Source organism: Helianthus annuus, chromosome 8 (genome assembly GCF_002127325.2).
Source record: "Helianthus annuus cultivar XRQ/B chromosome 8, HanXRQr2.0-SUNRISE, whole genome shotgun sequence".
Classification (NCBI taxonomy): domain Eukaryota; kingdom Viridiplantae; phylum Streptophyta; class Magnoliopsida; order Asterales; family Asteraceae; genus Helianthus; species Helianthus annuus.
The window spans coordinates 19,261,206-19,275,624 of record NC_035440.2 but is presented as its reverse complement, the minus strand read 5'-3'; the positions used below and the strand labels follow the sequence as shown (position 1 = coordinate 19,275,624).

At 34.1% G+C, this 14,419-nt stretch overlaps 2 protein-coding genes across 3 annotated transcripts; one reads left to right on the top strand and one right to left on the bottom strand.

Moving 5' to 3' along the window:
• Nucleotides 1-862: 862 nt before the first annotated feature.
• On the bottom strand, nt 863-3,117 carry LOC118480922 (zinc finger BED domain-containing protein RICESLEEPER 2-like). The gene is made up of 3 exons (XM_035975921.1): nt 1,827-3,117; nt 1,015-1,739; nt 863-934 (listed from the first exon to the last, which is right to left on the bottom strand). Exons 1-3 carry the CDS (start codon nt 3,115-3,117, stop codon nt 863-865), a joined length of 2,088 nt encoding a protein of 695 aa, XP_035831814.1.
• A 5,253-nt stretch (nt 3,118-8,370) lies between these two features.
• Nucleotides 8,371-13,997, top strand: LOC110872272 (catalase-like). 2 transcript variants are annotated; one of them, XM_022121045.2, is made up of 9 exons: nt 8,412-8,491; nt 10,561-10,590; nt 10,701-10,797; nt 11,558-11,835; nt 11,903-12,679; nt 12,771-12,860; nt 13,056-13,123; nt 13,221-13,314; nt 13,623-13,997. In XM_022121045.2, the coding sequence occupies exons 1-9, from the start codon at nt 8,477-8,479 to the stop codon at nt 13,680-13,682; spliced, it is 1,509 nt and encodes a 502-aa protein (XP_021976737.1). In that variant the 5' UTR covers nt 8,412-8,476; the 3' UTR covers nt 13,683-13,997. The 2 variants fall into 2 exon arrangements, with proteins under 2 accessions (XP_021976738.1, XP_021976737.1); XM_022121046.2 differs by lacking the exon at nt 10,561-10,590 and having other exon boundaries at nt 8,371-8,491.
• Nucleotides 13,998-14,419: the final 422 nt, after the last annotated feature.

Here is a 14,419-nt window from a genome sequence, read left to right as displayed (position 1 = left end):
AGAGGGAAAACTCCTGACCTCCTCCCAATCACTTGGGGGGTGGACGCCAGTATTTTGCCCCATCTAGCATAAGAGGGGGTTTTTTCCCCAGATTTATTAGGTTTCCTTCTAAACTAGTGTATGGACATTATAGTCTAGTGGAGATGGATATGATCGATGGTTCTGTTAGAGACAAAATGATACACCAATGGTCGACCAATGATCTAAATTTACCCTTAAAAAAATCTAATAGCATTTATAGCAGGAGGCAGGACTCAATATTTTGTCTCTCTGTATTAGGGCTGTTCACGAGCCGAGCAGAACCGAGCAAGGCTCTGCTCGAACTCGGCTCGAATTTAAACCGAGCGGCTCTGCTCGGATCGAATTTAATGAAACGAGCAAAAATCGTTGCTCGAACTCGCTTGGTTTACAACCGAGCAGCTCGATTTTGCTCAGTTTCGCTCAGTTTCAGTTTCAAATTAAAAAAATGGTATAAAGATTTCAAATTTAAAGGTCATTACCGTGAATCATTCACCAAAATCCAATCAAGTTACATAATAAGTTCACCAAAATACATAATAAGTTCACCAAAATACGAACATAAAACTGATTATTTCAAATACAAAAAAAAAAAAGAAACATCTTAACACTAAAGCAACATATAGCGTCTTCATCAGCAAAATCCCATCTTCATTAGCAAAATCCTTCTAAAAGATTGACAAATATAACCTGTCAAACCAACCAATTAAACACAACTAGTCAAAATATTTTAAAACGGGTCAAATAATAAAATATGGACAAAAATACGTTATAATCAAGGCTGTAAATTGTTCATAATCTAGATATATATTACAGAAAAAAGGTAAAAAAAATACCATTCTATTCAAGTGCTTGTACCACATCCATCTGGAATCAACACTTCAATCTCCAAATTTTCTTCTTCGTCCGCACATTGCTACGCATTAAAAGTAGATAAAACTTAAGTGCATAAAGTATAAGAATATAAATGAAAAAATAATATAATAAAAAGGTTACCTTTAATGTTTTAATGGTTGCTTTTGAGCCGGACTTTAACCAATCACTTCCACAAACAAGAAGTTCCACCATGTCCTTTGAAAGAGAGCTCCGATAGTCGTCCAATATGCGTCCACCAGCACTGAAAGCTGATTCCGATGCAACAGTTGTGATCGGAATGCTAAATATATCTTTAGCCATCCTGCTTAATACAGGAAATTTGCTACAATGTTGGCTCCACCATTTCAACACATCATATTTTGAATCATCCACACATTCATCATTTGGCTCGTCCATATACACCTCAAGTTCAGTTTTTTTTCCAGTTTCAACAGGTCTACGTTTGAGGAAAGCATGAAAATCATCTACATCTTGAGTCGGTTCGTTAGAAGATGTTGAAATATTTGAGTGACTCATGGAAGCCTTAGATGCCATGAATGTATTATGATACTTTTTAAAAAGAGATTCTAACTTGGTTTCTGCATCTTCAACCCGCTTTAAACATTCATCTCCTACATACAACTTATCAAAAGTCCATTCAACCGACAACTTCTTATAACGGGGATCTAAAATAGAAGCAATGCACATTAGGACCCCGATTTCACCCCAATACTTATCAAACTTCTCATACATAGGTATACTCATTTCCTTCAAGAAAGAATCATATGACATGAAAGCATTACTTATCTCTCTTTTCACCTTATATATTTCCGTGAGAAACAAGTTAGTAGTTGGATATGTTGAACCTGAAAAGTGAAAAAAAAAATATTTGCTTTTAAACAAACATGTAGCAACTTTAATTTTTTAATAAGAAACAAGATTAAAATATATACCTGAAAACATTTCAGTAGCTTTTAGAAAAACTGCTAACAGCTTGCAAACCTTTTCAGCACGAGTCCATTCATCATTTGTGGGGCACCATACATAGTTAGAATCTCTCGCTGCATAACCTTCAAAAGCTCGTTTGTAGTAAATAGCCGAATCAAGCATCCGATGAGTTGAGTTCCACCTAGTTTTCACATCGATACAAAGCGAACGCCGAATGTCGATACCAATGGACACAGCTATTTCACCAAACTTCTTTAAACGTCCTGTAGACTTTTTCAAGTACTTCACACCTTCTCTAACTTTTGAAGTACACGATTCTATAGTACCCAAACCATCTTGTACTACCAAGTTTAGAATGTGAGCACAACATCTAATATGAAAAAACAACCCCTGAAAATGTAATTTGTTTTTCACTTGGAAGTTATGCATCAGAATAGTGGCTGCCCTATCGTTGTTACTTGCATTGTCTAAAGTAATGGTACCTATCTTGTCTTGAATACCCCACTTTATAAGACATTCTAAGATAGCATCTGATATAACCTCACCACTATGGGGTGGTGCAAGTTCATTGAAACCAATAATGCACTTATTCAACTTCCAATCACAATCAACAAAGTGGGCTGTTAAACACATGTAACCAATTGTCTGGTTTGATGTCCAACAATCGCTTGTAAGTGATATCATATTCACCTTTCTCAACATCTTTTTTATCCTTTCTCTTTCTCCTTCCACCACCTTTATACAATCTCTTCTGATTGTTGCCCTACTAACTCTTTGAAATAAAGGATTGTTATACTTTAATAACTGATTAAACCAATGATACTCGACAAATGAAAAGGGCAGTTCATGCATTATTATCAACTTTGCAATCATTTCACGACACTTCATTTGATCATAAGCCCTTTTTGTCTCAGTCCTGAATAAACTATTTTCACCATCTTTAGCAACTGGCTCAAAGTTGATGAACCCTGTTTTTTTACCTGTCAATCTTTTGTATACAGGACAATCATTTCGAAGATGTCGCACCAAACTTGATGTGGTGCTCGTGTCGCCTTTTACGAAAGTATGCTTACAATGTATGCATTCATGTTTTTTTACCATTTTTCCTTTATACAAACCTTCAACCTCAACAAAATGTGGATGCACATCAAAAGCATTCTTTCGCTTTCGTTTTTTACCTACGGGCGACACTCCATCGTCCTTATCTAATAACCCATCATCTAGCTCAACATTATCTTCATAATCTAAATCAACATCAACAGTCTCCATTACATCTGGTTCCTTATTACTCGACATTCTTCAAACATGATACATAAATTAAGTTAAACAAAGATTAAGCACTAACAAACTGAAAATTACCAGGATAAAAAGATTGCCGAGGATGAAGAAACAACGCCGTACGTGCGGCTCCGCTGCTCCGTTGCTCCCCTGCTCCCCTGCTCCGCTGCTCATGGATGATGGCGAATGGTTTAGATCTAGGGCAAAAGAACGCCTGTGCTCTTTTCAGTATTTTGTTGCGTTAATTTGTTAAAATTAGGGCAAAAGAAGATTTATGAATTAGGGCCAATTTAGGGGCTTAGGGGTGTGGGCTTCACATTTTGGGCTAACTATTATTTGAGCTAAATACAAAATATTAATCCATAAATTCAATAAAATAATAATTACAAGAAATAATATATTACATATATATATATATATATATATATATATTAAAATATAAAGTATAAAAAATTCGAGCCGAGCCGAGCCGAGCGGACCTTTGCTCATACTTGGCTCGTTTTTAAATCGAACCGAGCGGATTGGCTCGCTTACAATCGAGCCTAAAACTGAGCGAGCATTTACCGAGCAAATGTGAGCGAGCGGCGAGCGGCGAGCAGTTTGCCCAGCCCTACTCTGTATATAGATGAATACCATTTCCAATATCTGAAGTAGTACACAATACTTTGTCTCTCTCTATATAGATGAACACCATTTCCAATATCATTCTAAAATGTTATTCTTATTTTAACCTATATGCTTATTAAATTTAAAAATTTTACCGCCTTATCATATGTATTGAAAATTTACTAGTAAAGGGTTAAATCGTTATTCTCTATACGAAATAAGTAAATATGGTGTAACGTGACTTAATTCTATGACTCTAAAAGTGTTTTTCTCGCTTTTTTATTTACCTAGATTGATCAATGACCTGTGATCCGCTTTCTTTGAAATTCCCCAATCGTTTTCATCTTTAAAATTAAATCACTTCAACTTATATAATACATGAATTTCTAAATAAGAAAATCAAACTTATTCTAAACCAAAAAGTTAATTATAAAATTCTGTCATGGTCTTTAAATTATCAAATATGGAACCTTTCAAAAAAAAAAATTATCAAATATGGAATATTGTTACTTTAGTTTAAATTTAAATTTAATTTTGTTGTCGTAGTCTTTAAAATATCACATATGGAACATTGTTACTTTAGTTTAAATTTAAATTTAATTTTGTGACTAACACGAGTTATGATCCGGTATAAACTATGTTAATTGTAAAAATTATAAAAACTGATTTGGGTCATGTAAATTTTTAATTAGTGGATGATATTATCACACATAAGTCCTTAGTACTAGTTATATCAATTAGTATTTAGTAGTTTTTAAGGGTAATATGGTAACTATGCTTATTATATTATGTAGTAGGATTAAAGTTAAAATTTAGAAATGTTAAATTTTTCCGACTAGTTTCATCAATATTTTTAAAAATAAAATAATTTTTTTATACTTTATTATTTTTTTAAAATACACCATAAAATTAAGTATTTTTTTTTTATCTTTAATAAGAGTATAATATCTTTCTATACTAATAAATAAAAATCCTTTTTAGACACGTGTCACTCTCTGGTAATTTCTCACCCTTATTTTCTTATTTATCTCTTTTATTAAATAATAATAATAATATTAAACATCAATTTAACTAAATCTATTTATCTCTTTTGTTTAATTGATTTATTTTATAACTCTAAAGTTTCAATCTTTGGCAATTTACGTCTAAAGTTTCAATCTTTGGTATTTTAACCTCTTTGATTAATTTGATTTTTCACTTCTAATTCAAAAGTTTTCATCTTTTGCAATTTAACCCCTTTAATTTTTTTTTACTTTCAATCCAAAACTTAATCCCCCGCCGCATTGCGGCGGGTGGTAAATCTAGTATATATATATATATATATATATATATATATATATATATATATATATATATATAGGACAATGCTAGATAGAAAACCCTAAAAATTTGAGAAAACCCTAGAAAACCCAACCTCCCGACCTTTTTTTTTTGAAAAAAATAACACATGTAATATACATGTTTTTAAGAGTTTTGAGCCAAAAAAATCAAAAAAGCGCCGAGTGGATGTTTTTAAAAAAAATAAACAAGTTTCAGCAACTTTCATCACTAACATGTGTTAGACAAAAAAGTGCTGAAACTTGTTTATTATTTTTTTTAAAAAACCACTCGGCGCTTTTTTGATTTTTTTGGCTCAAAACTCTTAAAAACATGTATATTACATGTGTTATTTTTTTCAAAAAAAAAAAAAGTCGGGAGGTTGGGTTTTCTAGGGTTTTCTCAAATTTTTAGGGTTTTCTACCTAGCCCTACCCTATATATATATATATATATATATATATATATATATATATATATATATATATATATATATATATATATATATAGGGAGCCGCTAGAATGAGAACCACCTCGAGTTGTAAGAACCGCGAGAACTACACCCCACGGAGCGCCGTTCGTCATGATTTTTTCTTTTACAAGTAGATGTGTATATTATAAACACAGCGTAAAAAAATCATGGCGAACGGCGCTCCGTGGGGTGTAGTTTTTTACACCACAAGTTTGGTAAAAAAAAAAATAAAAAACACCAAACTTGTGGTGTAAAAAACTACACCCCACGGAGCGCCGTTCGCCATGAATTTTTACGGCTGTGTTTATAATACACACATCTACTTGTAAAAAAAAATCATGGCGAACGGCGCTCCGTGGGGTGTAGTTCTCGCGGTTCTTACAACTCGGGGTGGTTCTCATTCTAGCAGCCCCCTATATATATATATATATATATATATATATATATATATATATATATATATATATATATATATAGGAACAGGATCAGGAGAGAACCCCTCAAAGTGTGAGAACGGTGAGAATGATTCTCAGCCACAAGATCTTAGTGGTTTGTGGCTGAGATTGATGCGGTGACATTTTTGTAAATAATAGGGGCTTTGAAACTTTCAGGAGGGGTAAAATAGGAAGATCCAAACAAAGGTGCACAAGCCATTTTCCAAAAAATAGCTTTTTTTGGCGTGGCGTTTTAATTGGGAGTTTATGGCATTTTTTTGAGCTATATCGCTCAAAAAATGGTTGTAGCTCAATTTTTTTTGTTATGGCGTTTTATTTGAACACCCAGTTCACGTGAATGGGTTTTTTTGACAATATTACCCCTTAGTGTAATTTAACATCAATGCCGCATGTCACCTCCAAAATTGTTCTCACCGTTCTACACTTTTCACTGTTTTCTCTAAATCCTGACCCTATATATATATATATATATATTGAAAGTGTAAAATACAATTTCCCTTAACGTACAATACGTACGATACAGTGAAATCACATGTTATAAAAAGCATGTTGGAAATCGCATGTTGTTTTTTTTTTTTTGTAGCAATTTCGCATGTTGGTAAATATGATGAAATCGCATGTTGGTATATAAAGCAATTTCCCATGTTAGTTTTTCAGCATAAATCGCATGTTCAAAATTGAATTCGCACCAGATCGGACAGCTGAGATGTGCGCGTACATATTGTACGATAAGAGCTATTGTACACTAACCAAACCCTATATATGTGTGTGTGTGTGTGTGTGTGTAAAAACCCCATTGATAGTGAATTGTGTGAACTAATCCTAGCCGTTTATTATTAATAGTGAATGGTTAGGATTTGTTCACTCAATTCACAAATATACTAGTATTCACCAGAACCCCACCATATATATATATATATATATATATATATATATATATATATTCTAAATTGACATTTTTAAAAAGTACTAAAAGTAGCACTTCAAAACTGTTTGTGCTGGTTTTGATCATTTTGCTTATGTGAGTACTACTTTCAAACTTGTTTTGTGTTAATTCCACATGTGCTGGTTTTAAAACTGTGTGTGCTGGTTTCAATGTTATATGTGCTAAGTTCGAACGTGATTGTGGCTTTTGCCATCGAACCATTCTACCTTCCAACTATAGTACAATTTCAAAAGTAACCCTTTACTTTGTAAACGACTTATTCTACCTCCAACTTTGGTATAATGTCAAATTTAACTCTCCATTTTGTAAACGAATTTCTTATGTTTTTATTATTATGTACATGTCAGTATAAATTCGAGTTCGTCTATGCTTTAACATGATAATTGTTTAGAAATGAGCCGGGTCAATTATAAAATATTTTATTTTTATGTATGTTTTGAGTTGGACTACATTTTGACGTAAATTTTCTTTGGCAACAAATCAGGTCAAATACAATACGTTGTCATTCAACGGTATGAATTTGAGTTACAATACGCTTCGACATTAATTTTAGTTCAGAAACGAGTCAGGTCAATTGTAGCCTTTTATCACTCCATGTATGGCCCCGCCGCACGTGTTTATTTATGTACGTCTGAGTTGGTCTATATTTTGACGTAAATTTTGTTTGGAAACAAGTCGGGTCAAATATAACACATTTTCATTCAACGGTTTTAATTCAAACTACTTTACGTTTCAACGTAAGTTTAATTCGAAAACGAGTCACTTTGTAGTCCATAATTTATTACATCGCGTACAGCGTCGCCGTCGCAACGCACGGCTGGTAAAAGAACTAGTATATACATAAAATGAATGAAATTAGTATACAAAACTTATAATTAGGGGTGCAAACGAGCCGAGCCGAGCCCGAGCTCGACCAGGCTCGAGCTCGAGCTCGTTTAACATATGAAAACTCGAGCTCGAGCTCGGCTCGATTCGAGCTTTATTTCTGAAGCTCGAGCTCGGCTCGAATGTAATTTTTCAAGCTTGAGCTCGGCTCGGGCTTGACTCGTTTAGTATTTTTTAATTAATTTATATTAATTATAATTATTATTATACATATAATTAAGTTATTTTTTTATATTTATATAAGCAGTAATTATTATTATATAAATATATGTTTAATATATTAATAAAAAATATATAAATAGAAAGCTCGATTAGCCTCGCGAGCTGGCTCGAGCTCGATAAGCGAAGCTCGGGGTCGGGCTCGTTTACTAAACGAGCTTGTTTTTAGGCTCGGGCTCGAGCTCGAACTCGTTTAAGCTCTGCTCGTTCGAGTTTTTTTCGAGCCGAGATCGAGTAGCTCGGCTCGTTTGCACCCCTACTTATAATGTTTAATATTAGAGTAGATAATTATCTTCAATAATGCACGTCATAATTTTCTAATAACATTTCAACAGCAATAATTATTATAATAATATTATTATTGTTATGTCCATCAAATTATAAGATATTTTCCTTATAAATAGTCCCAAGCATTACAAGGTGATAGCAAGCGGAAAGCTTCTCTCTACTGTCTTATCTTCACTCTCTATTCAAGATCATGGATCCCTACAAGGTACAACTCTAATGATAATCCTCTTTCTTACGTACAACTCTTTATGCATATAATGTCGATGATTGGAATGATAAAATACTATCATTTTACCCTTTGTTTACTTTTTCTTGGGATAAAACTATAATAAGATTATTTTCTATAACCATTCCATATAAAAAAAAATTCTGATAAATTGTAAGTAGTGTGTATCTTGCTATAAACTTTGGAGTTTTCTCTGTTAATTTATAGCTCTTTGCTAAGTCGTCCTTCATTTCTGGAATGATGTTTGCCGTTCAAAAAAAGTTATGTAAACAATATCAAGATCGATTGCTTATCGATCAGACGATCACTTCACATTATTCATATCGCATGCAACATGAGACACGATGATCTAACCTTATTTTAGATCGATCATATTGTGTGACGGTTAATCAACGGTAGCTTGAGGTCATACAAGTTTATAGGACCATATACGATGTATTTGAACTGGATCAAGGCTTAAAACACATTAAATTCGATCGATCTAGGTGGCTTGAGTGAGCTAGCTAAAGATCCGAAGTTTAGACACATGACATGGACTTGCCTTGTCTCATCGTGTTAATAAGAGAGATCACGATATATGTCTTGTTCTAGATGACAAAAGTTTTTTTAGATGTATATTTAATATTTGTATGCATATGAAGCAAATCGAGTAATATCCTAGTGTCAATAAACAAATACACATGTAGATGAATATATATATGTGTGTGTGTGAGAGAATAAGGTGCACACGTTCATCTAATTACTTAAATTTATACTCTTAGTTTTCTTGATTTTAAGGCTCGAATCCATGTGCGCACGCGTGTGTATATATATAGGTATAATAAAGATTTGGAATGAAAGAGATATAATAAAATTGGATGGTTTATGATCAAATACAAAGGCTCCTAAAAATACGAAGTGTACAAAGGCTCGTAAAAATAAACCCACTACAAAAAAAAAAAAAAAAAAAAAAAAAAAAAAAAAAACACCCACCACCACCTAAAAACCTAAACACCCCACCCTCACCCACGTGATAATACTTGGTGGGACTGATTAGAAATATGTTGTTATCTTGACAAGTATTCACCTTGACATCGAATGTTCATTTGAATCAATCACTTTTCTGTTGATTATACAGTTAGTTCGTAAGTCTGCCATCACCTAAATTCACAAATTAATATCCATAATTATTGTTGATGACTTAACTAAATTCTAAAACCTTTTGAAGTTAAAATATCCATAATTCTTTTCTTTATATACATATGATAATAATTACTTTTCTAAATATTGTAAACTATATATTTTTATATTCAATATTATATATATATACATATATGTGTGTGTGTGTGTTACATGTTATTACAAATATATTATATAACATTAAAATCATTATATTTATATGAATAATAGACAATAACTTATCAGAAACATATTATTTCTCTTTTAGAAAAACACATATTATTATCTATGATATGATGTTAGATCAAATACAAATATTATTTTAACATGTTAAAACAACGTAACAATAATTACTTTTGTTCAAACATAATTACTTCATTCGCATTTACATGTTACCAATTTGTACGAGACCTCCCTTATCAAAAAAAAAAAAAAAAAAGAAAAGAAAAGAAAAGAAAAATCTTATAAATTATTGCTTTCCTTTTAATTTTATTATATTTCATGTCTTACATATTTTAAAGTTTCATGTTTTAATATAAAAAGCAAATAAGAGCTCAAAATATTTTGTATTAAATGATTATACTTCTAAAAATATACATAAACAATGAACTAAATAGTGGACATAATTTTGTCGTGGTTATTTTTAACAAAAAAATGTACTGTTATTTTGAAATGATTGTGCTTCTTAAAAAAATGAAAACCATATAAATCAATTGTACCGTTGTACCTGACGGTGTATTTTTTTATTCGAATATAAATTTAATAAAAAAAATAGTGTCATATTTATTGAAACACCTTCCTTGTTATTATTATTATTTAGAAAATACGAATTACTTTTTGAATATTTGTAAAAAGATGGAATAAGTGAAGTGTTTCGTCCGGTTGTGCAGGAGTCGAAACTCATCCTACCTCACCCTGATGTAAATGAAGATACCACTAGCTATTATCTATCTTTGTTGTTGCAAACATGATTATTTTATGTGGATTAGTCATGTTGGCTAATGTTTTTTGATTGTTTTATTTGTTGTAGCAACGCCCTTCAAGTGCTTACAATGCCCCTTTCTGGACAACAAATGCCGGTTTACCGGTTTACAACAACACTGCATCATTGACTGTTGGAAATCGAGGTACGTTATGTTGATACTACAGGATCCGTTATGTTGATCTAATATGTATGTATGAAATAGTGTTGTTAAAGATACACCACCTCCAAAAATGTACGCTAAGTCACCTTTCATATCATACTTGTCATATGGAGTATACGGGCTGTATGATTGTCGGTAGTCATATCAGTCATTTTTTGTTGTTGAAAATGATCATATGGGTTGTATGATTTCACCCTATCATACGGCCCGGACTGTATGACTATCATACGGCCCGGACCGTATGACTATCATACGACCCATATAACCACTTTTCACCGGTATGATACGCTAGTGGTGTTTGAATAGTGTGTCGATGGTCAAATCAGTCATTTTTTTGTCATTGGTCGTATAACTTGGCTTTCATGGACGACTATCTTTTTGCCCTATATACGTATGACTATCATACGACACATATGATCATTTTTTGCTGTATGATAAACTAATAATGTTTGGATAGTGTGTCGGTGGTGTTTGTATAATTCATTTTGAATCCATCATTGTTAGCCTAGAAATGAATATTGTCAGCCTAAAAATGAATAGAGAGAGAAACAATATTTTGGTCCAAGCTAGTTTTTCATTCATGAATTCTTTTAATTCTTTTAATAGCCATCAAGTAACCTTTTAAATGTTAGTTAATGTTAGTTAATGAATTACAAAAGTTTACAAACTAGCCCCTCTACTTTTAACAATTGACTAAAACAACTATATTAGTCCTAACATGCATGTTCTTGTCAATCTTCAGGTCCAATTCTCCTTGAGGACTATCATTTGATTGAGAAACTTGCCAACTTCACTCGTGAGCGGATCCCCGAACGTATCGTTCATGCGAGGGGTGCGAGCGCAAAGGGGTTCTTCGAGGTCACACACGACATTACTCATCTCACCTGCGCTGACTTCCTCCGCGCCCCTGGAGTTCAAACTCCTACCATTGTTCGTTTCTCGACTGTTATCCATGAGCGTGGAAGCCCCGAAACCATCCGAGATCCCCGAGGATTTGCAACAAAGTTCTACACCAGAGAAGTAAACAAGATTCATAAGATTGTTTGATTTTCTTTATCTTTTTTACTCATTTGTGTTTAACTTGTAGGGTAACTTTGACATTGTGGGAAACAATTTCCCCGTGTTCTTTACGCGTGATGCAATGGCGTTCCCAGACGTGATCCACGCGTTTAAACCAAACCCGAAGTCACACATCCAAGAAGACTGGAGGATTCTTGACTTCTTGTCACACCATCCAGAGAGTTTGAACACCATGACATTCTGGCTCGATGATGTCGGTATCCCAACCGATTACCGACACATGGAAGGCTCAAGTGTCAACACTCTCACTTTAGTTAACAAAGAAGGAAAAATTCACTATGTGAAGTTCACATGGAAGCCCACATGTGGAGTCAAATGTTTGATGGACGACGAAGCGATCAAAATCGGAGGCGCGAATCACAGTCACGCCACTCAAGATCTTTACGATTCGATCCAAGCTGGTAACTTCCCTGAATGGAAGCTGTATCTCCAAGTGATTGACCCTGATCATGAAGATAGGCTTGACTTTGACCCGCTCGATGGCACCATGACCTGGCCCGAGGACATCATACCTTTGCAGCCCGTTGGGCGTATGGTGTTGAACAAGAACATTGACAACTTCTTTGCTGAAAATGAACAGCTAGCGTTCAACCCGGGTCTTGTTGTTCCTGGGATTTATTACTCTGATGATAAGATGCTTCAAGGGCGTATTTTCGCGTACTCTGATACCCAAAGGCACCGTCTCGGACCGAATTACTTGCAGCTCCCTGTCAATGCACCTAAGTGTGCTCATCATAATAATCATTATGATGGAAACATGAACTTCATGCACAGAGATGAGGAGGTACACTATTTTGTTTTGTGTACATATTAGTTATTGTTAATTATTAGTTGAGGTTTTTTTGTTTACGCGAGTTAATGTTTTTTTTTTTCAGGTTGATTACTTCCCTTCGAGGTATGATCGTGTTCAACATGCTAAGCAGTACCCGATCAATTCCCGTCAAGTTACTGGAACCCGTGACAGGGTTAGTTTCTTGTATCATTGGTTTGTTTTAGTCTGATGAACCACTTGTTATCAACTACTAGAAGGGGAAAACCGGACGGGTTGGGTGATGGGCCACTTGAGTTTGGGCAAAAGGGCCACCTCAATAGTAACCAATACCAAGTAAATGAATGTGTTTGGTTATTTTATTTATTTATTTATTTTTTTGTGAATGCAGACTGTGATCCCAAAATACAACGATTTCAAGCAGCCCGGAGACAGATACCGATCATGGGATCCAGCCAGGTATATGTTTTATGTGGTTTGTTTGTTTGTTTTTTTTTTTTTTTTTAATATTCCATGATGCCATAAATTTGCTAAATTATGTCTGATTTTTCTATAGGCAAGAGAGATTCATTGTCCGAATGTGTAAGATGTTGTCTGACCCAAGGGTAACCCACGAACTCCGCAGTATTTGGATCTCCTACTGGACCCAGGTTTGTACACGCTTTCCGTCTTAAGTCTTACACTCTTACTTTCATTCCCACAAAAGAAAACGTTCATCCGTCCCATTATATTTACAAAAAAAAAAATACCTCTAGTATAGTTTAGAACTTCAATGCATCGTGTTCTTAATAAGTTTACATCAAATGGAAGAAGTTAAAGCTGGTAAAATGGGTGGGTTGAGTAACGGGTAAACAGGCCAATCTAAACATGTGATTTTTTAGTACAAGCCAAAACAGGCTTAAAAACTTTCTTTAGAAATATATGCTGATTTGGTACATTTTGGGTGGTGGTGTTGCAGGCCGACCAGTCTCTGGGGCAGAAGATAGCATCACGCCTCAATGTGCGCCCCAATTATTGAACACGGTTATCTTGAGTTTGGGCCCGATTAAGCTAGATTGATGATCATGCTATAGGAGGTCCGTCTCTAAGATTGTTATGTTACACAAGCGGTGTTGTATGTATCAGTCCTACCTTTCGTCTGTAATATTTTATCTTTTACTTAAGGAACCTGAAACTTAGAATAAGCGCACACCTAGATGTGTGAGTCACTGTGTTTCAGGTTCGGGTCTGTAAAGTGAAAGCCTAAACTTTTTTGGCACACATGTTATGTAAGTTGTTTTTCTTCAAATGTATTGTTGTTTTTGGCTATCTATTTGATGCTTCTGTTCATGTATTTCTTGCTATTGATTTGTGTGTTTTAGCTTTAGTTGGGCTGGGCCTTGTTTGAATATAAATGGGCTCGGGCTTGGCTCGTGAGTAACTTGGCATGTATGAGTTTTGTTTTTGTTGCATATATATGTATATGTGGTGGTTCTTTTCTTTATTTTAATGGGAACAAGATCCCATGGGCCAAATGTGAGATATTTACAGCCACAGGCCCACAAATGGTTATTGGCCCACTCGGAAGTGACAAGCACAATGGGAACAAGATTTCATGGGCCAAATGTGAGATATTTATAGCATCAGGCCGATAAATTGTTATTGGCCCACTTGGCATGACAACTGACAATGGGAGATCCATGTTCATCAATCTGCATTATCAGACTCAGCCCAGCATGTTGGCCCTTTGACTAAATGATGGTCAATTCCGTTATC

Coding starts and splice junctions, on each gene's coding strand:
- LOC118480922 (XM_035975921.1), bottom strand. CDS start 3,117: ATGTCGAGTAATAAGGAACCAGATGTAATGGAGACTGTTGATGTTGAT. Junction 1,740..1,826: donor AGCTACTGAAATGTTTTCAG/GTATATATTTTA, acceptor TTCACTTTTCAG/GTTCAACATATCCAACTACT. Junction 935..1,014: donor CAACCATTAAAACATTAAAG/GTAACCTTTTTA, acceptor TTTAATGCGTAG/CAATGTGCGGACGAAGAAGA.
- LOC110872272 (XM_022121045.2), top strand. Junction 10,591..10,700: donor TCATCCTACCTCACCCTGAT/GTAAATGAAGAT, acceptor TATTTGTTGTAG/CAACGCCCTTCAAGTGCTTA. Junction 12,680..12,770: donor TCATGCACAGAGATGAGGAG/GTACACTATTTT, acceptor TTTTTTTTTCAG/GTTGATTACTTCCCTTCGAG.